The 27655-nt window shown below is 36.3% G+C and overlaps 1 protein-coding gene across 2 annotated transcripts; it reads right to left on the bottom strand.

The window, feature by feature from the left end:
* Window positions 1–897: 897 nt before the first annotated feature.
* Window positions 898–26582, bottom strand: SRBD1_1 (S1 RNA-binding domain-containing protein 1; the record flags this gene model as incomplete). 2 transcript variants are annotated; one of them, XM_035733272.2, is made up of 13 exons in its annotated part: window positions 2108–2700; window positions 3369–3473; window positions 3672–3760; window positions 5713–5955; window positions 7792–7883; window positions 11726–12209; window positions 16583–16960; window positions 18273–18475; window positions 19774–20035; window positions 22423–22522; window positions 24106–24240; window positions 24282–24403; window positions 24444–24649. In XM_035733272.2, 13 exons carry the CDS (start codon window positions 24647–24649, stop codon window positions 2354–2356), a joined length of 2766 nt encoding a protein of 921 aa, XP_035587594.2. In that variant the 3' UTR covers window positions 2108–2353. The 2 variants fall into 2 exon arrangements, with proteins under 2 accessions (XP_051064958.1, XP_035587594.2); XM_051217545.1 differs by adding exons at window positions 23901–24062; window positions 26151–26582 and having other exon boundaries at window positions 898–3473; window positions 5713–12209; window positions 24106–24403.
* Window positions 26583–27655: the final 1073 nt, after the last annotated feature.

The raw sequence follows: 27655 nt of genomic DNA, 5'->3' as shown, positions 1-27655 counted from the left end.
GACTAGACAAACTTACAATTGGAACACATTGAACACTTTACACATTAACACAACAACATTGAAAATATGTCATATAGATTAAATACACCAGTGTTATTCACCTCCAAATGTATCTATTCATAGTAACTGAATGTGAAGACAGTGTAGAACAGAAAAACTCATTTGAATCTCATCAACAATATGAGCTACCTTGTCTATAATGTAAATCTAATTTTCACAAGTGAAGATTTCACTAGACGTTGTATGTCATTCACCGAATGGTACAGACTACTCATTTTCATGTGATTAATTCAAACAACACAACGTACTACTGTATGAAACCGTAAATTTCGTTGGCAACCCCGCGCCGTTTATTCAACACTCATTCAGATGAAAGTAACACATCGGACATTTATTTACTGTTTTATTCGTGATAATAATTAGACTGAATAGCTATTTTAACTAGTCTTACAGAATGTACTACTTACAAATAAAAATTGGAGACAAATTTATTCAATCAGTTACCAAGTACAGATCAGTGTACGTCACTTCGAATTATTGCCCAAGTGTATAAGGGCTGTATTGCACATATCTAATTGACGAAAGCGAATTAAGCGTAATAAAGCAGCTAACAATTGAACGCTTTAATCACATAGACACTGTCACAACAACAACAACTACAACAAAATACTGAATAATTTCTATATTTTTCCTTTTCATTGTAGATAAATGAATGTGGATAACTAACAATGGAAACTTAATTAAAATAAACATTTCAACTAAGGATCTTTTGTTATTCTCTTCACATTTTCGAAATACTCAATCGTAATTCGATGTAGTACAAATCTACGCTGTGTAACTTAGTGAATTACTCGCTCGAAAAGAGACTAGCAAATACCATATAACTTATATGACACAGTTTTTATAACGATCAACTCTATTCATTCATAGGGTATAACAGGAAGATAAAGACTTGCTAAACGAATAAAAATAGTTACGATAAATTGCCTACGATATTCGCTTTGATATTAAAACATCGTTTATGGCATCTACACTGATGATCGTCGTTCCAATATGTGGCTTTCATAAAAGTCATGCTAACACAATAACAAAATTTACTACTGTGACTCATTTACACCTAGAAAAAGAGCTTCAACGCTGTATTCATTTACTCTTTAATTCAGTTTCTTTCAATCGACATCATATAATTCGGCCATCTCTTTTGATTTACTCCTGTCATTAGAACATACTGCAGATTTCCAATAAATATTTGAGAACTTCCAGATAAGCACTGCATTTGAAAATATGTTTCTACATATATCCAAGAGGTTTCGATGAGACAGAAAATCAACACCAACATAACCATACCAATGATTAAACAGATATTTCTTAAAACAAATTTGACTACTAGATATAACAGTTTTCAATCTTGATTCACTCAGTTAAATTAAGATATTGTAGAATTTACTGAACGAAATCTGACAACCACAAAGAACAATTCACAATCGATAACTAATTACTATTCTATAGTTTGCTTTTAATTACCCATCATGTTATAGTCTACATCAATCGAATTAACCAACTATCACCACCACTACCACATACCTAACTTCAAGTACTAAGAACGACATAACAAATAGGGTAAAACTATGTTAGATGGTTGGAGGTGGTTGACAAGAAATCATGAATCTGAGTTTCACAGTACTTGGAACTCGTCAGCAGAGTGTACCTGCAACTACACCAATAAAATTCGGTCAGCGATATATATAAAACTAGAAAACTGTGACGTTGGTCACTAATAAGTGAACAATCAATTATAAGTATATCTCAGTCCTATAGGAAGTCGATCGCAACCCGAAAATCTGACTTATAACGTCTATGATTCGGAAGCTGAGTGGGACGGGATGATTCTCACTACAGAGCATCAGTTACCTCAAGATGACAGGTACATCTTGGTGGTGGATGCCGCATAGGACGAAACCTAGATCAAGTTTTCTGTCGACTGCTAGCAACCACCATCTGGCATCTCAACATAGTGCACACGATAGTGAATCACATGTAGACTGGAGGCCACGTTGCAAATTGAGCGACAGAATCTAATCAAAGCTAACTACAGGACTAAACAAACATAACATTGCTTACTACTCAGTGATAACTCGATTGTAAGAAAAAGGTAAAGTTGGAGTCGGTTGTTTATAAATCGTATAAACTGTAAACAAAATATGTAGAAAAGTAAATTACACAACGGGAAGAAACCATTCAATAACAAAACCTTATGTAAATAAATTGTTAATTAAAAAAATAAATGTGGAAATGCTATACAAAAATCGTTTGCTTGAATCGCCTCTCTCAGTGTTTAAAACAACAATCATGTTTACGTCATTACAGAAACTTTATCCAATGCAACTCGTTTATACTTAATATCAACACTCGAAACAATAGCTTTGATTCGATCACCCAAACGTAAAGTGAACATTTTGTGATGAATATCACCGCCGTCACTGACGCCAATTCCAACAGAAGTATCATTGGTAATTTTTAGGTTGGAAGTTGGACAATTTCGAGGATATGCATGTCTTGGAATATATGCGTTTTCTTCAACACCAATATCACAAAAGGCACCAAAAGTAGTGACATTCTCTACACGACCTTTCACTTGCATACCTTTACGTAAATCTGATATTTTCATCACGGTCGAATGAAACAATGGAGTAAAACAGTCTAAAGTAGAATAAAACCATGGTGTTTCATAAAATGTTACAATAAACGGACAAATATTACTAAATAAATCACAAATACACTTTAGCAGAAAGGCACTCCACTACCGCGACTACGACGACTACTGATAAAAAGGTTTATGAGATTAAGGCCTCAACACTCACTCCCCTCATGTACAGTTCTTAGTAGTCGGGATTTAAACATAATCCAGAAGGGCTGAAAGAAATATACATTATACAAAAGCAAAATGACAATAATGTGAGGAAAAATAGAGGCGAGGGAATGGTACGAAATAAGGATAAGTGACAAACGACACACAGTTCATGTAAGAAACCAACAAAACCAGGTTGTATTCATCTAAAGAAACTCATTTTGTTAACGATGAATGTGACAGTGAACTAGACCAGGAAGGTTAATAGGTATTTATTACAAGCAAAACATAAGAGCAATCTTAAATTTCTAAATGGCCAAATTCGTAGAATCACATCTATATGGGCGTCATATGCTAATGGGTATTTTCAGGAGAGCGTTGTCAGTATACAATTACCCAACATCACCTATGATAGATAGATAGATCACGCTTCTAAACCGACTAACCACTTAAAATTCACTTCGAACAACAGTGACAACAAGGTAAGTCTTATTAAACAAATACATGGCAATAATCATACCTTGACGCTCATCGAAATCCAAAGGACGAGTTAGTGCTACGATAATATCACGTAAAGTATCAAGTCCAACAGTTTTGGAACAAAACTGTTCAAGTCGTTTATCTCCTAAACGAACAAACAGAGAAAAATGAAATATTTTTAAACATTCAAATTATCAGTACACCAAGAAACTTCTTGTACATGAAAATATCCTTCCAATTAATGATTGATTTAACTAGATGAATGCAAATAACTCGTCAAAACAGTACCACAACATGCTTTTTCCACACAAGCAAAACATATAGAAAGCATAAAAGCACTCACTATCTTCGCTGATCATAAACTGTGTCGCAGCTGCTCTCATTTTCACCGACCCTACATCTGTCAGATTTAATTGGAGCAATGAAATAATACTGAAACGTAGAAGATTACAATACAAGAAGAAAAACATTAGTAAATTATGACAAAATGAAACTGAATTATTTTGTCTACATGATACACATTACTAAGTAATATTCAATTCAGTACATCAAACATTGACGTATCTCAGTAATCAAGTGAACACACTCTATAAAAATAAATTCGGTTGCCCAAACCGAACTAGGCGGACATGGATTCCACTACGAAGTGAAGACTTAACATCCACACGAATAACTAGTAAATAGATGGCATAATGGTACTGAAAGTTAAGTGCGATCACAATTAGTATATTTATTCGTAAACATACATAATTGTTATGATTTTATGTCCGGCTTTTTATCACGTGACTTATCCACTAATCAAAATACGACTTATACAAATCTTCGCACTATGCCAAACCAATGACGTTCGATCGGTATGAGCAGCCTAGTGTTCTTATTGGTCCTATGTCCTCCTAGCCCGTCCGCTTCAGTCCACAACACCAATACCAGCCTCCAATATGCGAATCGAATCATTTATTTCAAACATACTCGGTTTATATATCAACCAGACAGACTGCAACGTACCATTAAATAGAAAATAACATTTGTACAATATTTGGCCAAATGTGGCTGTGAGCGTGGGAGACAGTAGTCAATAAACTGAACATAGCTTACGAACAGTAAATCGTACAATAATAAATTATGTCAAAATGAAGCTTATAATAAACGGAATATAAATGTACATAATCTAATTATTGAATAATTATACCATAAGAATATATAGATAATATTAGTCAAATAATGTCTCAGAAGCTACTCGTGATACGATCTTCGCTCGGATATAACAATAAGCACACCGGTAGCAGTTACATATATACATATGCGCAACACAATAACGATGAGGTCAGTAGCAGTTGTCATTGATTTGTGTCAGGGCTGGGATACTGTCCGGGTGGCCAAACCGAAGCAGGTGGGTTCTCTTACGCAACCAATCCTCATGCCTTTAATCCAGAGGTCTAATCCACAAGGCGATGGAGCAACGTCAGGAGATGCATTCTCATGGCAGACGATGACCGACAACGGGTTCATATGTCATTTGTGTCATCAGGAACCCGGAGCTCATGTGCACTATTGATTTGGAATCAGGCCTTTTCCAACTCCAATAGGTGGACCCTCCATATCCACCAACCAGATTAAAACGCCGGGCATACAACTGTAGTGACATACTTTTATCAAGAGAACGCAAGTAGTTTAATGAAAACAATTATTATTATAACCGATTGTATCAATGATTGTTTTGCTGTGCTCGTTTGCTTACCTGTGCTAAAGACAGCCATATTGCTCTTCAATTATTCAACATTACTGTTTCGCGATAAGTGACCCCGTTCGCATTCTGATTTATTTGGCACGTGCTCCTTTGTAGTGGTGTTCATAGTCAACTGTGACACGACACCACGCTACACAACCAATTCACTAAGTACAAACTTATGTCTGAAAGCAAAGTCAGGCTACTGACTTTACGGATATGAGATAGGAGTACAATATATCCCCAACAGAACTAGTCTACAGCGACACTGCCTTCCTACGATGGGAGGAAACGGTCAGAATACATGGCTCCTAAAATTAGCACTCATTATCTAGCACGCCACCAGACTCCCATCTCCATAGGTAACGCCTTTGAGGGTGCTGACTGTAATATCTACAACTATGCACAAAAAGGCTGTGTGTGATCGACCTTGATCAGCTGGCACTTGAACTCTGAGTTCACGTTTCCAGTTAGCCACAACAACGACTAATTCAGTTTACGTTACAGGTACCTTCGTTAAGAAGAAATATCCCTTCACGTGGTGTGAACAGCTGAAAAGTGACAATTACTCACATATCCATAACAGCACTCGAGACCATCCGATAGGTCTATACTATAAACAATTACAATACTTTCTCAGAGAATACAACAAACTCACCTTGCTGCAACTTCATATGAATCAGGATGAACAGCAGTCTGATCTAATGGATTAAAACAATTCACATCGGATTGATCAGTAACTGTTACCTCCATAATTCGAGGTTTTTTACGTTTCTTGTTAAATTCATTGGATATATGTTTACGTTTAGTGCTACCAGTGGAAATATTGGTTATTTTAGTATCACAAGTTAAATCATCACCATCATCATCACCACTCGAAATGGAAATCATTTCAACATCCCTGAATTGTTAATGAGTGTTGAAAAATAAAGGAAATAAACAGAAAATCAAAGTGCCAATTGTTTTCAGCACAAACACATGGAATAGAATGCATACACACATATATAACAAGCCGTCATGGCAATGTAATGGATAAGACAAAAATGTCACTTTTCTTATATTTAGTACGAAAAACATTTGAAACATAAAAGCATTTCACAACTATTTCGTCTTCATATGGGACTCCTCAGCAGTATGCATTCACAACCCCATCAGATATTAAACACAAGATACATAGATCTCCTGTGGCGAGTGCTTAAACTAAATCGACCATCTCCCAATGTCATTAGTGAGTAACGGATTTGAACTAAACATGGTTGAACTATGCTGTTCACGGATTTTCACTACGATTTTGAGAATTAAATCTCAAAATTAGTTACTAGCGGGCATAAATTTTGTGGAGAATAGTTTACTTTGGAGGTTTCCGTTCATGGGATTCCGGAATTATTCGTCAAAAGGTAACTTGAAGACCCTCGAAAATGATTCAAGGTGGAGATATCTGGATACATAAAGATGGAGAATCCTACACTAAGACGATATAACACACTACTCTTCTTTATTTTAACTTTAATGTTTCCTGTTAGGTAAGTCACAGATTGCACGATCTGAATAACGACTGATCCAAACAGCTCGCAATCCATCCGAATATTAAATGCCTATAGTAGTTACGTAATTTATCAAGTTTTTAAACAATCGATCGTGAGAAATTACAAATTCAATAGGAAATACAATCTTTAGTGACAATGTCAAGGCAACTTGTAAAGATAAGAGGGTATCAATTACGTACAAGTGAAAAGTAGGTAATGACAATGAAATTGAATAGGTTTATTAGCCAATCGGCCATAAGCAACGTAAAACCTGGCACAAATGTTAATCGGTAGTTCAAATTTCCAAACCGCATCATTAAAACAATACGAAGTTATCGAGATGAATGCAAAACAGTGGAAGCAGTAACAGTTTTTATGATGTAAGAGCACGTTGGAAGAAGGCTTTGATCAGCTAAACCAAAATGTGTAGCATTCGTCCATGAAGTCATCGACTGCTGATCTGAGCCATATTGGTAGATGTAGATTACTTCCTTTAGGCTTGGGCCATAATTGCCATCAGTGGATAAAAGTAGGTTGAGTGACATGGCTCAGAATCAGGCAAAATGGAGCAAGTCCAGTCACTTTCCTTCAAACATATCTTTTCATTCGATCTTCTCTAACCATACTCACAATATTAGAATTTATCTTCCAAAATTCACCTAGTCATGTCAAAGTAGTACGACAATCTGAGCTAACGTGCACTTGTTCCAGGCTCCACGCTGGTTATCACTGATAACTGACTAGATTCGATCTTCAGGGTAAAGGTGAATCCATCAGTATGCAAGCCTAATATAAAGATGAATCTTTACTCGAAGGACATTCATACTGTAGTGAACAAGAACACGAGTGGGGGCAATAGATTGCTTCTGGTCACGAAATTACAGAACATCTTAGTAAAATCTAAGAACCATACAGTAAATACTTAATTTGCAAAATATCAAACAATTGTCTCAAACTCGACTGTTTCTTTTGCAAATATCACTCCATCGTCTCACATTTCATTGTTCATGCAATTTCATACCAACTGCTTTCCGATCCCGTTCTTTCCATCTCGATCTCCTACTGAAATACATTCTATTCCTGACCATCGTTATATTCTACTTATATGGATATAAGTGGCTCACACCACAATATGACATGAAGTCTACACACTGTTACCCAATGATCTCAAGATTTTATTATATAACTGACAGAAAGATGTAAAAACTTACTTAGTCCCATCTAAAGTAGTTGTAGAATATGTGGGTTTGACACGTACAAATCCAGCACATTGAGCGAACGTAGCTTGTCCAATACCTTTAACCTAAAATAAAAGCGCTATCCATAAATTACCCTAATTAATTACTTACAATTCACCTTGAATACAAAGAATGACAGCTGGAATAATTTGTCTTCTTTTAAACTTCCAACTTTGCCATCGATGACATTCTGGAAACAGCTCTGATGGATTTAAGTAGTGGCGGTGTAGATCTGTTGCCTGGAGAAAGACTTCTCGACCTTGAGTATGCGGATGATATTGTCTTACTGTGCGATAATGCCCAAGGCATGCAATCCGCACTTAATCAGTTGGCAATGTCCGTAGGTATGGTATGTGCTTTACACCTTCGAAGTGCAAAGTACTTCTACAAGACTGGCAGGATTCTAATCCTGTACTCACTCTGGATGGTAAGCAGATAGATGTAGTCGAGAAGTTCGTGTATCTGGGTAGCTGCATAAGTGCTGGCGGTGGCGTGAGTGATGAGGTCTATGCACGTATAGTGAAAGCCAGAGCGGCTTATGCCAATCTGGGCCATCTTTGGCAACATCATGTTAGTAATGCAGAGGTTAGGCATCGTGTGTTCGGGCACAGAGACGATAATGCAATTGGTGTCACCATCTTGAAACACCGACTTCTGTGGCTTGGACATGTTCTACGAATGTCGTCCCAGAGAATTCCACGTCGTGCATTATTTGCCGACTCTGGGACTGGTTGGAAGGAGCGGAGAGGTGGTCAGTGCATGACATGGTGTCGTGGTATGAAGGAAAGCTGTAAAGGGCTGACTTGTGTTGGTCCTTCACGACTGCCTGGCTGGGGTCCGAAAGATGGTGCTACACAGTGGCTAGAGACGCTATCAGATATGGCTCAGAATAGAAGCCAGTGGTGATCCTGCTGTAACCTTCTTTTACTTTCTTCGTAAAAAGTGGTTGCTTTTTCCTTAACTGAAAGATTTCTTCTGATTGTACCCTTTCGTTTCTCCCATTATTATTACTATTACACTACCTTACACTAATCTGGTCGTTGTTGTTCTCTTTTTTTCACACTCCTTACCTTTTTTTCCTTCTCTTTAAATTCTCATTGTTTTGTGTGGAGCATATATATTTGATACCCTTTTGTACCGATATTTATGTGTTCAAATAAATAAATAAATAAATAAAACTTCCTATCATTGCACGGAAGTCGCTGATCAATGATTATCATTCCCTAGACTTAAAGACTACACAGCATCCTGTTTCACGACCACATCTTCATTAAGAAGAAATAATATGAAAGGCAATCATCAACCACAGAATATGAAACAAGTAATCCATCACTAAAAACGTCTTTCTATGCAATAATGTGACTAATAAACAATGCCAGTGTAAAATTTACAAACATAATACACCGAATAAAACACCATCAACGTAACACAAAATAAAAAAACCATATAATATCTTGAAATAGAATTTATCATTCTTATTTAAAGATACTGCTGATGAACATCAAGGATGTCTAGGATTTCACAAGTATTTCGTCTCGTTAATCATACATATACACTGAAAATGAAGTTCATTCACATGATACGTTTATAGAAAACCACAATGGCTATATGATACAATATGCCTTAATAAATGAGAAGAGAACTGAAGCATGAAACCATGAAACTAAGACCAGTAATAAACATTAACATCGCATATTTTACTTTACAAAATGAACCGATTCACATATTAGACTAATACACCATAGATTTGAAAATTTACATGGTGGACCGACTAAAGTTAAGACAGACACTGAAAAACCAGGATTAAATAGTTTTCCACTAGTCTTTATGGCTTTTCACTAGTTGTTTAACTCACGGAAATTCGCCATGTGAAATTTGGGATTCATAAATCTCGACAACACACATACATGCAACATACATCAATACCTTATAAGTTAGCGTTCAAGATACTGTGTGACACTTCACAACTGAGTAGGTTCAGTTACATCGTCAAATTTTCTAACTATATGACTAAAATTCAAGAGTGCAAACCATTGAAACATAAGATGAAATGACAAGATGGTGAATCCCGTTTGTCATATGCTAATATTCAACATCAACAGCCTTGTTTCATCGTCAATGGATTATTGACATATCTAACGTCTACTTTCACATGTGATCACCTTAATCAATTTGATCGTTCATAAATAGACATGAGGTTTAATATGATTTGACTTTTCGAGCGATATATACATACCCTCTCCCACCCTCTTCAATAAACTAACGAACTGGTCTGTTACGGACATTAGTTACGGAAAACTGTAAGCTACTTATACATAATCAAAAGACTATAATATATGGTATGTTATGAATTTCCGTAGACAATGGACTAGAAAACACCAAATCTGTGGGATTTGGTCAAAACATCCTGGCACCTGAAGAAGAATCGAACGTTGGACACACTGAGGCAACTTAAGCGTAAATTTCAGTTTTCCTTGAACAGGTCATTACTGGTGGCGGACCATGGTTTCGCAATTATAAAATGAAAAAAATTCAGCTCCAGGTACTCAAATACGAGTGTGAAGTATAATGATACTGATCAAATCGAAGTAGGTGGAATGTAGTTTGAACCTGGGATTTAGTGAGGTAAAGTAGAACGTAAGTGCAACAAAGGCTTTCATTCCTCAAAATTCTCAGGAATATTTCAAATGATAGAAACGAAGACGGAATGAATATAACACTACAAAATGAAGAATATCTTGAGAGCGATAGAATTATTGTGTACTAAATTTTGGAAAAATAACTTCTACACCCTCAATTTGCATATTTATTGGCCAGGACACATCCTTAATAATTTGTTTAGGCAACACAGGAAATTTCACACATTCTAGAAACTGACAAAATTATTGAAATCAAGTTGACAGCAGCCTGCCTAACTGTTAGGGAAATCCAAAGTATTCACCGAACAAGTACACAGAGGCCTTGATAACGTTGGGAAACATTTTATCCAACCAGTGTTGAATGGGAGTTTCTCAGAAACATCTAGGAAGTGAAGAAACACATATCACATTTCTCATTGGATAACTATCTTTCCTGCTACTATAATTAGTACGTTTCTAGAAACTTAAGATGTCCAAGACAATCTGAAATAATATAAATAACCTCGATTTTCTGTATATAAACTAACGTTGAAGTAAAGTGGTTTTTCGACACTTGAAGCCTTTTCTCTCGTGTTCAAGCCACCGTGTACATTTAGCTTGGGTTATTAGAAGAGCCTAAGAAACCAATTCAAACGCTCAGTTAGTAGACTTATCACTCACATATCACTACTCATAGTCATGGATTAATAATAGTTCATTTGGATTAAGAACTTCATTTTAGCATTTATTAAATGGAGAAGAAACTCATGAAAACTCGACATCTTGTAACTATATTACCCAACTTACTACGCTACTATTATCCATTGGTTAAATATTCTTTTCAATTAATTCAAGTGTAACATAGGGTAACTAACAATTCAGGACCAGTTTACACCCATTTATTATTTTATATGTTGTGTTCGTTACAGATTAATATTAGTTGGAGCACCAATGAAAACCAGGAAACACTGGGACAGATTTTTCATATGGAAACCCATGGCAACGAGCAACCATGACAGCATCATGGATTGCATCTAAAACTCTTAGGTTTCGAAGTGAACTGTTATTCATTAGGACCACTCGATAGGTTTCTTTTCATACAATTTCAATCTCGATCAATTTAAGATATATTGTGTGATCATCAAATTCCATCGGCAACAGTTACTTCTCTTCCGACATGTTATTATCTTTTACAGACTTCATTGGGTGTGTTGAACAACTTTCTCCATTAGATTTCTCTCACAAAATTAACAATATTCATTTAGGTTTTAGGTACACATAATACTTACCTTAAGAAGATCAGCTCTTGAACGGAAGGGACCAATTTGTGAACGATATGTTAAAATTGCTTTGGCTTTCATCTCAGATAAACCAGCAACACGTGATAAAATATGCAATGGAGCTGCATTCAAATCAACACCAACAAAACTTATACATTCTTCCATGACATTATGAACAGCAGAAGTTAATTGATTAACTGGTATATCGTGCTGATACATACCAACACCTAAATGTTTCGGTTCAACTTTAACTAGTTCAGCTAAAGGATCTTGTAAACGTCTAGCTATAGACACTGCACCACGGAAACTAACATTTAAATCTGGTAATTCTGTACAAGCTAGATTTGACGCACTGTAATATGAAGCACCACACTCACTTACAACAGCATAACGAACATTTAAAGGTTTGAAATGTTGAATTTCTATTAAATGTGCCAACCAAGAACCAGTTTGCCGACTACCTTGACCATTACCAAGAGCTATTGTCTCGATTCTAAAATAAATATAAAAACGTAAATACAATACAAGCTAGTGATAACTTGCTAGTACGATAGAGCTATCGAATATTGTATTATCAAGTCAAGATTAAATTGAACTATACTGATTCGGAAGATATTAGAAGATTCATATGTAAATTTTGTGCAAACTCGCGTTTCTGGTTCACAAACGCCCTGGTACTGTCGAAGGTCGGGAGAGTCAGCTCTCCCACTCGAAATGCTCTCATATGGTCATACGTATACAGCCATTATCAGGGAAGTCCCACTCACCAATCACAACAAGGATGTTGTTTACGAAATTGAGAGGACGAAAAGTGAATGTTCGTAGCTTCGATCTGGTTGGTGGATATCAAGGATCCATCTAGAGGAGTTGAGAAATCCTGATTCATAAACCAACGGTGCAAATGGGCTCCTGGATCCTGAAGGAATAAATATCGTATGGACCTATTATCGATCACTTGCTACTATGAGAATGCATCTCCTGACGTTGCTCCATTGGCTTGTGGATAAGACCTCTGGATCAAAGGCTTGGGGAATGGCTGCCCAAGAGAACCCACCTGCTTCGGTTTGGCCACCCGGACAGTATCCCAGCCCATACATAAATCGAATGACAAAGCGTGACGCATAAATATTTGGTGCTTTCTTGAACCAACGTTTATGTATTTAATTCAATAAATGAGTAAAAATAAATCTTACCACAACATATTCTGTTATTTACATTACATATTTATTTGGGCAGTTTAAAAATCCCCATAGAATATTCAAAAACGAAGAATATTTGAGCGAACAATTGTTTTCAATAACTTCATCATCAGGCTCTACAGTTATAAGTCCATAATTATAATATTTTACAAAGGCCAAAAATAATAAGGCATGTATTAATGAATTTGACAATGTTATGTGTTAAAAATGGTGAACGTTTACATCTGTTACGATATATATATATACTTCAAAACATTGTAATATTTGCAAATTAGAAAGGTCATTCAATAAAGGTCAGTAAATTGTTCAGTCACAATAAGATAATATAATAGTACTATTGCAAAATTGAAAATAATTTTGTCAACTGAGATAATAATAATAATATTGTTGTGTGAATATAATATGTAATAAGGGGGGTGCTATCAAGGTAATTACGGTCAACAAATTGGGAATGATGGATATGAAGATTAAGATATAGATAATGACAAATAATGATAATAAGGAAAATAAATAAAATTAAGGAAGGGGTAAGAGGTTTATAATATTCAGTCTAGGTATTCGGTGATCCAGTCGTAGGCCAGGGTAAACATAGAGGCTGGATATATTTTTTCTAGATGCATAAGTTAGGTCTTTTGGAGTTGATCCAGATGGCTTCGGCTGTGTAAAGCAGTCGTAATCTAGCTCCTTGAGGTAGATATTTTGGAACTTGGTATAAAACAGAGAAAGCTTCATCTATTTTGATATGATGTTCACTATCTACCAAGTGAGAAAGAATGGTGCTGTTAATCGATTTGGTGACTCCTTTTCCCAACCATGCTGGTACATGTTCACGAACACGCAAGGATAAAGCCCTCTGAGTACGGCCTATGTAACTAGCTCCACAGGAGCAGTTGAATTGGTATACACACATGGAGGAGCCCATCTTCGGTAACTTATCCTTGATTAGTTATGTAAGTACTGGTTTAGTCGAGAAAGTTATGTGTAACTTGGCGGCATGAAACGTCCTCTCGACAGATCTTTTGAGTCGACGTGTTAGAATATCACCCGCTATGTCGCCTTTAAAGTCAAGTTTCAGATATAAGGTCTTTTTACTGACTGTGTCGCAATGTCTTCTCTTTTTAATACTTTGTACTAGGTATTTTTTGACGAAATTATCAGGATAGCCATTATTACGTAATGTGTTCTTTAGTATAATTATTTCTTCCTCCACACTGTCTTCAGAACATAATGACTTGATTCTGTGGTTGAGACACTTAACCAAATTTATTTTATATTGCAGAGGTGTGAAGCTTTGGAAATGGGTATACTGACCCGTCCATGTACACTTTCTAAACATATTTCGCTTTATGGAACCATCTATCCTTCTAGAGAGTCGGACATCTAGAAAAGCTATGCTATTGTCCTTTTCCTCCTCGCTGGTGAATTTAATGGCTGGGTGGACATTATTGAAAGCGTCTAACATCTCCTGTTTGTCGATATTTTCGTCACATATAATTAATGTGTCATCTATGTATCGACAGTAATAATCAAGCTTATTTAGGATGTCTTTAAGCGGTCCATTTTCTAGTTTGGTCAGAAAAATATTAGCAAGGATCGGGCCTAGAGGTGATCCCATTGCCACCCCATCTACTTGTCGGAAAAATTCATTGTTAAACCTAAAGTGGATATTCATAGTGCATTTCAAGAGAAGTTCTTTCATTTTATTTATTGGGATAGGAATCTCTATTTTCTTTTCTATCAGTTGTTCACATATGTAATCTATTGTTTCAGTCAGAGGGATGTTAGTGAACAAAGATGTTATGTCTAGTGATAGCATGGTTTTTCCATTTATATTCATATTTTTAATTGTATCAACAAATTCAAAGACGTCTTTAACATTATGCTTGGCAGGATCTTGGTGCAATGGTTCTAATAACTTAACTAACCATTTTGCTGTTGAATGGTATGGTGAATTTGCCATATCCAGTATCGGGCGTAGAGGAATATCAGGTTTATGGATCTTAGGTAGACCATATAGTCGAGGGGTATGTGTTCCAGAAGGCTTAAGCATATTATAGGTATGCTCAGAGATGTGTTGGTGTTGATTTAGAAATTTTAATACTGCAGTTAGTTGACGTTCGGTCTTTTCATTGAGGTCTCTTTACTTCGTGTTCTAATTTGGAACTACCCCGTTGTAATATTCTGTTTAAGATATGTTAGACAGTATTGGAATTACAGGACATTTGTATGGGATAATTTTGTTGATCATCTACAATAAACAGCATTTCAATGGTGTTGTGTACTTTGAATTAGATATTTAAATTTCGTAGCTTTCATTATTGTCCCAGAGAGCAGCACATTAACGAAAGCTTAATATAGAAGTGAGCTTTGCAGACGTTTCACAAGTATTTTATAAAGGCCATCATAACTGACCGATAAAACGCTCGTGAAATAACTGAAAACCTGACTTCTGTTTTAAGCTGACATTGATTATGTGCTACCCAGAACGATAGTGAACGCTCCTCAATTAAACTAACTAGCCATGAGAGCACAACACCATCAAAATATCGGTTATTTGATATCTTTAATTTGAAATTGTCTCAACAAAAGGTTTGAATCCTATTAATAAACATATATACGAAATTTGAAGTTGCACAGAAGTATCACTGAATCTAACATAACAACTGGTCCATGATACAGGAATATAACTGCTCAAAAGTTATTTGATAATATTTAACAGCACAATACAATGCAAATCCCCTGACACGAAAGCCTGCCCGTTCATGATAACCGTTATCATGAACCAGAAAATGTGTTTATATGGTCTTTGATCAACTAATTGCATCGATGTGAGACGACCGAATGACTATCGCCCACAAAAACACAATTTGATCAAGTTTCAGAATAGGATTATGTTAATAACTAAGAGCACAACTGGCTTGTATAGGCTTATATCTAATCAGTAAAATAATACACTTATTGGACAGAATGTAAGATAGAAGAATCATCAAATAGAACACAAAAACAGCATGGCCACTTGTCATAGAACAATATCAATAGGTCATTGAGCATACAATAAAGTAGGCAATTTGATATTAGCTAATTTCCCGTTCGTTAAGAAGACTGTAAAGGCAAAGCAAGGTAAAGAAGACTGATGATCTCATCCATGTTAGGGAAAACAATAGAGGTGTGATATCTCATGTCCTTCCCAGTAGCCGATTCATTAATAAATTAAGAGGTAATCGAATAGACATGTAACAGAGAGATAGAAGATTTCATAGACTTTCATAGCACGGAACATTGCATATGAAGGGGCAAATACACAGCTACAAATGGATAGTATTTTAAACGGGCTAAAAAGAATGTATCTGAAAGGTTGTAAAACAGTTCTTATATCCTTGACATGTACATTTATTAGACACTCATTTACCAGGCACACACTAGTGTATTCGGCTCCAAGTACGGAGGTTAACGATACTACTCTGTTGCCTAATCCGGAGCGTGTGAAGCATCGTTCGAAACTACGACTTAGTGGCTGAGTCGAACACAACCACCGAGATATCATTCAGACAGACTAAGTATGAGAATACACTGTAAGTCTAGATAGTTGAAACTTAAGACAGACTTTGAATCGACAATTATGAAAAAAGTTCAATAAGCTACACCAACATGAAAAAATGATTCTTACTGATGACGTTGCATAGCTGCAGTCAATGCACCTAAACCATTATTACTCATTGGTTCATTTTGCATGCTCAATTTCTTCGGTGGAATGGCAGACAATGTATGCGGTGGCCATAAAATACCTGTGCTTAGAACATTTCCATGAGGATCACATGCAGCCCATTTACAACCATTTCTCCAGCCTGGATCTAATCCAATCACAGGAAGACGATCACCTGGTGCACCAGACGCTGAAGATATCATGCCAATATCATTGTCATTCTTCACTGTGGAATCACTTGATGAAACTGGAATACGTAACGGTGCCGTCATTAGGAGACGTCGGAGATTTTCTGAAAATACTTCAAGAGATGCATCTTGAGCTGAAGTTGTTAATTTAGTGCTATTTTAATTGAAAAAATAGACGACGTTGTAAAGTCTGGACCAAAATCATCAAAGAAATATGCTTAGAAACCAAGAAATGTAGATATCACAAGGATGATCGCAATGGGGTTTACGTTGGGTCCAATCAATTTACCCCCCCTTTACTATCTGTGATTATTGTAACAAAACATTTTATTTATCTTAATCCATTCACATTGTAACCCATTGCTAACTTCTTATTAACTTCACAAAGCTTTTTATTTGCACGCACACAATCTTTCATTTTTATTATTCATATTACGCTATCTATCATTATGATCTTCCTATTGTGTCATCATGTTTATTCGCTTTTCATATGTTCTCACGGGATTAATTTTATATAAATATATACAAACTCAAAATCAATCCGTCGAAAAGAGATTCCCTCATTGAAATTCATGTTTTCAACAGTCAATCCTAACCAACCTATTCCGAGCTATAGATATTAAACAAACTGTGATCGCAAATTGAATTACTCCTCAACCACCAGAAGCTTGACGTGTTGTAATTCAGACAAGACTATTTTCAAACTGTGTTGGGGGTACTATCTCGATTGTGCTTTCGATAAGAAATGATACTACTTACTAATATTCAGTAACTTATGTCGTTACTAACGATTTTAGGAAATAGAAGTTTTGATGTCCTCTCGTTATGATGAGGAATCATTCTAAACATCTAAATGTATGTAAGACATTTGGACCTGTTTGTTATCGTAATTATATTCGTTTAACAATCTCAGTTGTTAACCTAAAACAATTCCTATACTTCCTGTGAACAAACATTATTTTGATGTGTTATCCATTCACGTTGCATTTGACACAGCTATCAGATAATAATTAGATTATTGTGTTTTTAGTAAATTATCTTTATCTAAATAATACAAGAAGCGCGTTTCCCTTGATTGTACTCCAAGGATTGAAGATTTATTAGGAACCTTGTGAAATGAGGGTTGTGCACATCATTCAGTATATTGACATTAATAACAATATGATTTTACAAACAGACGTACAGTACTCGCTGTGAGATATGAAGATACTGGGTTCAATGCCTTATGACTGGGTCCTGAATGCACACCGATGAAAAGCCCCGTAATAGGAGAAAAAGAGAAATCTAGTACTTCTTGGTTCTTAATGGTTATTGAATGAGAATATTTTCATAATGTAAACTATCCAAATCGACCGTTGTTTACAATTTGGATTTTAATAGTAACTCAATTGTCTAGTCTGACTCCCTGAGGAGTTTATACTATTTTTACAAAGACTAAAATAACAGAGATAAGAGTACCATCTTACCGTATACTACGCACCAAATGTGGATCAATTAAACGTTTCCATGCATCATTGAAAGCTGACATTACAAAATCCCAATGAATACGGTTGGTCGTAGGAAAATATTTTTGAGATACAAATGTTGCACAATTATGTTGTACTTGTGGTGACAAGTGGATTTTTACGGTAATCACACCCCTTTCGTTGGCTCGATTAATAGCTAACACCTGTGTATATAGTTATTGGGGAAAAAAGGGTTTTTAATGCATTACAACAATAATGATACTAATTGTATCATTTGTAATTCCCGGAGTTCTAGTGGGATATCGTGACCAGTGGAGTGTGAAACAGTTATCCACAATTAGCATTAAAAGCTGGTTCCTCAATATCGTGAATTGACTGGATTTAGAAATGTAAACTATGGGTTGTCGACTCAGTGGTTTGAAGGTTAAGCGCTCAATATGAGACCTGATGGTCTCACGTTTGACCTTGTGCATGCACACTCCTGAGAAGTCCCGCACTAGGACAAAATACCAGTTCAGTGCTATCTGGTTTTAATTGGTTGTTTATAGAAGGTCAGTCCATGAACCATCTTACAGTCGTGAACAGTTGTTTTTTCGAGTTCAAATGCAGTTTACACATAAAACACCTAAATCTTGCAGGACTGAGTTCAAGGCCTTTAGTATGCAACGACTAACCACTCACTAAGATCTTTACAAGTATGACATTAGATTTTATGTGGCTACGATCCTTAGATGTATGCAGAGTTTAAATTTAGCGGAAGGACCGGCCGCTAAATTTTGAAAGTTCATCACATTTATTATTCGCTTTTTGTCCTCTCGATTTCGTAAGCAACACCCCCGCCACGAGAAGGCAGTGAGTAGGACTTCCCCAAAAGTGGTTGTATGCACGTGGCCACTTGAGAGCATTTCGAAAAGGAGAGCTGACTCTCCTCACTCTCGACCGTACCAGAGCACCAGAGCATATGGGGGCTCGACCCAGCTACTTTTATTGCTCAGTATTCTCCGATACTACCTCCACTCAGCAAGTCAGAACACGGTTGAACAGGAGATTAATTATATTACAAATAAATAAGGTTGGATGTATGTAGGATTCACACCAAGAAAAACTTTAGCACATTTACAATTTTTACATAAGATTCTAGAGTCCTCTACAAGTTTTCGCTAGCGCTGATTAGTTAGGAAATGGCCAATCAGTGTGCCCCAACACAATCCTGAACAACATATGCTTTAGTACAATATTTATCACGTTAACACCAAAAAACCCCTTCGTTAATAATTTTATATCAGTTTGAAGCTTCCTAGCCTTACTACCCATCAATATTTAATGTTGGGATCAGTGGTTAAAGTGCTCGGGTTTCAGTCACTAAACCGCACAGGTTCGAAGCCCGCTTGTATTTCAGTAACCAGGTAGTGCCGCAAACCTTCACGAGTAAAGTCTACCTATGAACCAAATAAATGAATATTTACCTGGTAATAGTAAATAAAAATAACCTTAAACTTACCTGGTGTGCTAATATCGATGTCACGGGGCGAGAAAAATTTAAATAATTTTTAAATGTAACCAAATCATCCTTTTTAAAACTATTACTAGTATCATTCATAAAAGAATGCGAATTCTGAACACATTCAGCATAATCAGCATTCTCATTCTCATCAAAATCAATGGACATAGTGTTTGGAAGACTACCTCCTGATGATTGTTCACCTTTCTTACCACGTTTTGATTTCCTAGCTGTGACAAGTGTAGCACTGTACTTTGAACATCTAATATGAGAACAGACAATTAAATGGTAAGTGTATACAATAAACCTTCAGAATTCTTAATAGATTTTAAGCGATTATTCAACCTATATATTATTAGGTATGTGTACCCAATTCAATAAATAACACAGACCAGGATCACAAAAGCAATATCTTTTAATAAATTAAATGTATAACAATTTCATTCTTCTTTAAAATACCTTCTAATCTATAGTACGATATTTATCTTATCTTTTTCATTGTTTAAAACGCTTCTGAAAGTCCTAAAAAGTCAGTCTACTTCTTCCGCATCGTCATTTCACGTCTTATCGTCTACGCGTGACTATTTAGTACTCTGCAGGTAAAAATAAGTCAGAGATACCAAACTCTAACCAGTAGCGACATTGGTCGACAGTGATAATTAAACTGTAGAGCAGAAACTCACGAGCATTCACTGAGTTATAAAGAGTCTATGTAACAATGGCCTTATTCAGTATCATAGGTTTAGTGCAGCACGAAATTATTAGCATACGATATTTCAACAAGCTTCTCTTTCTCTTCTTATGTCGTGCAAAAATATACCTGCACATGTCATATTAGATAGGAATAAATGAGATATTCTTTAGAAATAAGAATCTTTAGCAACATGTTCAAGAATATAAGTTTTTGTTTAGGTTCGCTTTTATAACCTGTTTGTCACACAGTTATTGTGCTAGATAATTGTACGATATTGTACTTTTGCTTGCAAGTATTTATTCGAATGTATCTGCCTCGGTCTAACGGAAGATATACAAGGAGAAGGATTTGACCAAAACCCACTTGCCAGTAATTTGCAAGATTTCAAATATCTATCCACAACCATATTCATAATGATGCCGAAAGATTTATCACATAGCTTGCCAACTGTTTCTAACAAATCGTAGAAGTAAATGTCGAGTAGTACCAAGAACAAGTCAGACGAAAATCTTTGATAATGACACTTATAAAATAATGCTGTCACAGTTCTGTGACAGTCAAAATAACTGTAAGATTGCTTAGGCATATACCCTACCGCTTTATATGATCACTAGCTTTTGAATGGAGCAATACATATAAACAGAAAACAAAATATAACATCATTTGAACATGGTGATTATCAATAAGGAGATTGGCAAATGGGTAAGGTAGCCCAGGCTCCTATATAATATCGGCATTACTAGATGACATTGACAAGGTCAATTGTGAAAGAGTAAAAATAATAGTAGTAATAATCATAGTAAGAAGACTGAACATTCAAAGTATACTTTTTGAGTAAGGAAAGGAACACTAAATATGTATGAAAAAACACTGAAACTTAAAATTTAGGGAAGATCAAGTAAATGCACCAGTGGTCAACTTTGACTCATGAAACGTAGAGTATCCAACCACTGGTAGTGTTTATTATGCAAGTTAAGATCACGTAATCTATATCTATAAACATGACTAACACCAACAATATTCTCACGCTCACTTAACCACCATCTACTTCGACGACAGATGCTCCATGATATAGAAGTAGACTGGAAAGAAGCTAGGGCCACCTAATCCAAAATCTGGCATCAGTTCATCTAGTCACAAAATGTTGGGCTAAGCGATATAGTTAGAAACAGACTACCTAGCTGGGCATCATACAACAACTGTGGCCAGTGGCTGAAGACTTTGAGTCATACGGATAGAAATCATTCACGATGGCGCAGTCGAACTCTTTATCTTCCTTTTGATATTGAATCCCAATATCCCATCGTGCACACAATTCTAGCCTGACTTCGCCAACCATACTCAAACGATTTAGTCGTTCTTCTTATCACTGCTACATTATTTCAATCTCTTGAATTATTTTCATTGAGTTGAGCTAATCAGATATGGCAAATTGGACTAAAATACATTTGTCAGGCCCTCTGTTGGTGTATATGTCCGTTCAAACTACTTCAATCGGTGAAGATTGACAGCTACAACTGGTCTAGTACTTTCGCCTTTAACAGGGTGTTGAACTCGGGGGTCCTAACACATGTGAATAATGCTTTGAAGATAACCACGATCAAAAGCTTACACCATACACACGCCTTCCACTTCCATAGGTTGTTTCACGGCTATAGACAAACGAAAGGCTACTTGAACACAATTTTGCATCTGATTATTTCCGAGGAGAAATTTTGAATGGTCTACAAGCTGAAATTTAAGTCATGGGGATTTTTGCAAATATAATTTGATATCCAATATTTTAAACTGTATGCGAATTAAATGAAAATTTCATTCTAATAAATTTTATCCATGAAAAGATATGAACAATGTTCACCCTGAATGTGTTCTTATTCAGGAATTCCGAAAATAAAGAATTCACTTTCTTAAAAATATAGTTTAAAAGGTATTACAAATACACAGAATTGACTTACAACTCCTCAGCCTTTCGGATTATATCTAAATCCTTAGCAAAAATATCAGCAATGATATGAGATACAGCATCTTCGAGGGCCGTTTTCGATGTAAAAGTCTCTACAATAGAAAAACAGAACATAAGATTCAATATTGATATGTTCATTTCACTTATGCAGGAAAATACATTTCAAGAGTGAGAAGAATAGTTACGTAAGACCATTTTGAACGTGGAGGAAATATGCTATGCCAGTTTTGTAATGAAATTTTGGAACAGCATTTTGTAGTAGTCAATATAAAACAATAATAATAATAATCCGTATCGGGTAGAAACAGGTATCTACCTCAGTACAATGGGAGATGGTCGCGCGATTTCGTGGATTGGTTGAGGTTAGACATTAACACCGTTAGATACCAGCCGGCTTAGTGGTCTGGAGGTTAAGCGTTCGCATGCGAGACCGAAGGGTTCGAATCCCGCCGGCGGGACCGTTGATACGCACTGCTGAGCAGTCCAAAAGTAGGACGAAACGACCGTCCAGTGCTTCCAGGTTTTCAATGGCGGTCTAACATCAATCGGTTCATGATCTCAATCGAAAACTCAATGATCTCCACGACCTCATATTGATAATAATAATAATAATAATAATAATAATAATAATAATAATAATACATTTGATAAATACATGGGCACGCGTATACAGCCATTATCAGGGAAGTCCCACTCACTGCCTTATCACAACAAGGATGTTGTTTACGAAATTGAGAGGACGAAAAGTGAATGTTCGTAGCTTCGATCTGGTTGGTGGATATCAAGGATCCATCTAGAGGAGTTGAGAAATCCTGATTCAAAACCAACGGTGCAAATGGGCTCCTGGATCCTGAAGGAACAAATATCGTATGGACCTATTCTCGATCATTTGCTACCATGAGAATGCATCTCCTGACATTTCTCCACTTCCTTTTGGATTGAATCTCAATGTCAAAGGCTCAGGTAGGGCTCTCTAAGAAAACCACCTGCTTCGGTTTGGCACTCGGACAGTATCCCAACCCTCGCACAAATCGAATGTGTGGCGCATGTAAATTCGGTGCCTCCTTGCACCAATGCTTGTGTTTAAATAAAGAAATAAATAAAAGCATTCGGGCTTGATGCACACATAATGTGAGTAGCCGTGATATCATAGGCTCTCAATACCAATGTATACAAGCCGAAGATTGAGCTACCAAGTCAAATACTGAAACAACTATATCGTAGGTTTAATGCTCGTTAGCGACTTGATCCAATTGGAATCATCACATCCCAACATTGATACTAATGTTTATACACTAATATGTCAGTTAAAGCTTAAATGGAAAACGGACCGTAAATGAAATGCCCATAATTTGGAATTAAAGTAGTGAAACGCATCGTAATTGTAATTTTTATTTCTTAACTATCAAGCTTTGAAATTCACAGTCTTTAGATAGTCTGAGAACATCTAACGGATTTCTTTAAACTCACGTTGTATACTCTTGAGGATTTAACATAGTTTAATCCATCGGCTAACCACAACTTCATCTTTATTTTGTTTCGGCTATTCCTACCTGAAAGCATTGGCGGCTTATCGCTCTATGACAAGAAACTTTGTGAACCCAAAGTATTGATATTGACTATAAAACTATTCTAATGAAATACAAATACTTTAAGTATGACTAAATAACCTTACTTTTAGCTTCTGGCGGTGCCAGACCATACATATCAACACACCTATTTGAATGAAGTATGTCCAAAGCAATAGGTTCCAGATTGACAGCTTTTGCTCGACCTGCGAGCGTGCGTGGACCCTTAGATTTGAAGGGATCTGTCTAACAAAGTTCTATTAAAGTTCAAAATCTCATAAACTTCCCAAAAGCTTAATATCTTCAGTTGTTTTGCATTTCATTAACTGTTGCGATAATTCATTCGTTAGTAATCCACTCTTATCAAAAAACTGGAGTGATTTCTCGATTTTATCAACAAGCATTCTACAAGCATTTACACTAAGAAAACTACTGTCACAGTTACTTGCAGTCATTCATTTTTTCCTTCAGTCTATGCAACACTGTTGGTTCTGCACCTCCAGTTACTTCTTTTCGATAACGTGCAATAAACGGCACAGTATAACCATTTTCAAACATTGGAATCACACGACTGACTAGATTCCGATCAATATTTGCAGCTTCAGCCACTTGAGTAGTTAGATCAATTTCCATTCTTATAGGGTTGACCATCTTAAGTCAGATAAAAATGAAACCGATTTGAAATAAATTATATATCACTAAAAACATCAAGCTAAAAGCACACTTAAATGAATAGTCAGATAAGTTTAGTGTTGAATGTGGAGTGATGCTTAACAAAAACTTCAGGAAAGAAATTAACGAATGAGTATAGAGAACAAGGTAATTTACTCTGTAGAGCTAAATAGCACCAATTGTTGGCTACTCGAAATTAATGTAATTATTCTACACTAGTCCGAACATGTTGATTTACATAACCGTATACTCTGATCGGACACTGGACTATTGGATTTACAATCAAATCCTATTCCCTAAATTATGTGATTAACTTTAATCCCTTGTACGTATATCTTTACAATGCCTTTGTTTTTTTAGTCTATCGAACTGTTAGTCCTATTCTATCGTTTTACCAATTGATTAAAATTTAAAACACATCATTGAAGACTTTGGATATATTTCTATTCAATTCAGGATGGACATATACAATGCAACTCCGGGTGATTCTACGATTGCACGAAATTTTGTGCAAGTGAAATTCTAATTTCTGTGTTAAGCTAGTACAATTGCTACTTCAGTCTACTGTGGCGTCCACTCACTACTATTTTGATTCAATTTAATTTTTATGTATACGCCAACTGTCCTAAGAAACCTAAATATGCTCTCAGTAATATTGTGATCCGAATTCCCAATCTAATTGGTATATGCTATAGTGAGTAATAATACTAATACAAAAACGATACACAAAGTATAATCAGATTAATGAGCTTGCGTGGACAACTTGAAAAAGATACCAAGTAACAACTTCCTAACGAATAACTCCGAAGTAACTCTATTTGCAGAAAATTTAGGAAGATTTAAATCCATCAGTTTTGTGTGTTATCTTCACATGAAGATGAGGTCGAACAAAATCGGAGGAGCCAGACCCATTCGACAATGCAGTGATGTAGTGTACACGAGTTCGAACACAATGCATCATGGTGGGAAGAACGACTGATTTCCAACGCTATTTTATTCTAAAGTAAACACACTTATATGTTTTGAGATCCCTTATATAACCACTTAGGCCTGGTAAAGAATCAAGGAAACTAGTCTGTACTTATATAGATGTAACTTTTCAGGACACATGTCGACAACAACCTGTCCTATAGGACTGAGAAATCACTTATAAAAACCAAAGTATTCTTCAATTGTGGGAAAATGCTGTATACCATGGGCCTTATTACAGTCCAGTAGTATCGTAGTGCAAGTTCGAGAACTCATGACTAGCTTATCTAACAATTATCAAGCAATTCAACTTAAATTTATGCGAAAAGCAGACAATTCGGCGATCACTAAGGCGTGAATCCATATACATATCGCAACATGTCAGTCAGTAACAACGTAGAACTTCGTACGTACGTACATCAGTTCGAGTTGCCACACCACATTAGAACAGAGATGCAGTTGTCAATTCAAACCCCGTAGTGGTAGAGGAAGTAAGAGTATAAGCACTAACCGGAAGGATTAGGGTTTGTAGATGTTATCCAAGGAGTATAATCCAGTGAAATAAATTCGGAAAGAGAAAAAAAGTAGGGACATTTAGGCGGATTGTCTCATAACTTCCCGAGAGTGAGAGAAAGCGACTTTCAGTTGCAGTACAACCTGAATCGACACCGAATTTCATTAGGTAATGTCTGCTTTATCACCCTGTTCTTGCTAAATTGGGTAATACGCCGTGCCAATTGGCCACTTTTAAAAGCGGTCATGTGGAGCTAACGAAATTAGCTTTTTTCCACCCTTCCTTGACTTTTAGACATTTTTGGTGCCAGACTTCTGAACATTGGGAAAAACACGCATTCAGAATCAAGAGGTGCTACATAGCCAGAACACAAGTTGTAAAATTTCCTGGGGCACAACATCCCCAACGACCCTGAGAGCACAACTTGACCTGTCCAAAGATCAATATCCTAGTGACAAGCTAGCGTAAAGAAATTAATTTTTTGAGCTCGATTCCTTCGTAGAGTGTGATGAATCCTTTATTGTCATTTGACCGCATTATTCCTAGTGAACGTTTATTTGTGGTATTATTCTCACAACAGTAAATTTTCAGTTTCAGTTTGGGAAGGACTGTATACAAAGTCAAAAAGGTTTTAACAGTGACATGGCTAAACGCCCTACGTATTAACCTTTGGTGGCCATCGCCTGGCAGTGTGCAGTAGTTTTTATGTCTTGACTGTCGATGACTCTTAAACCGTTGTGTGTCTGGACATAGGTAGCTCAGTGTTATTCATCGTATATGTATCTGTACCTTGACGATCAGTATGCATCACGATGCGCTTGAGAGTATTTATCGTCAAATGCCAAGTTTAAGACCATTCAGGTAATTTCTCCAGGTCATTTTGAAGCTCTAAGCTCTAATCGCTCTCCATATCTTGACATAATCAGCATATAATTTTTTAGTAACTAAGGCTGCATTTCATCAGGTCCCGATGATTTGCTCATATCAAGCTTATTTGCCAGACTAAAGGCCTGATTTACCTTATGTCTTGGACTGCGGTCAACCGAACAAATCAGTAGCTTTTATCCCTTGCATTTCAAGCGGTAACTAACTGATCCAGACGTCATGCTCTTATGGGATACACTGTCAATAATGGCAAATGAAATAGTGTTCTAACGAATAGACCTACTCCCCCTCCTTTACGCCTCTGGATTTTTGCGACACCGGCCAACATGAAGCTCTCTAAATCAAATTCCATACTGTCTAGAGACTGCGCCAGCCACGTTTCTGTGTCTACGATCACATCTGACTTCGTGGAGTCAATCTGTACACCTAGATTCGACCGCTTATTGAATAAGCTTCGGGCATTTGTGTAACTGATCCAAAATCTATCTAAATTGCTTCGTGTTTCACCCACAGTGGCTTCAGCATCATTCTCTGTCGAAATCTCAGAACCCGAAAATTGACAAATTTTAGGTTCTTTTCGCCAGCATTCAACCTACATTTCAGTTCTCTTCCGACTT

Source organism: Schistosoma haematobium, chromosome 5, assembly GCF_000699445.3.
Source record: "Schistosoma haematobium chromosome 5, whole genome shotgun sequence".
Lineage (NCBI taxonomy): Eukaryota > Metazoa > Platyhelminthes > Trematoda > Strigeidida > Schistosomatidae > Schistosoma > Schistosoma haematobium.
Note: the sequence above shows the minus strand (reverse complement) of the source record. Positions and strands in the feature narration are given on the sequence as shown.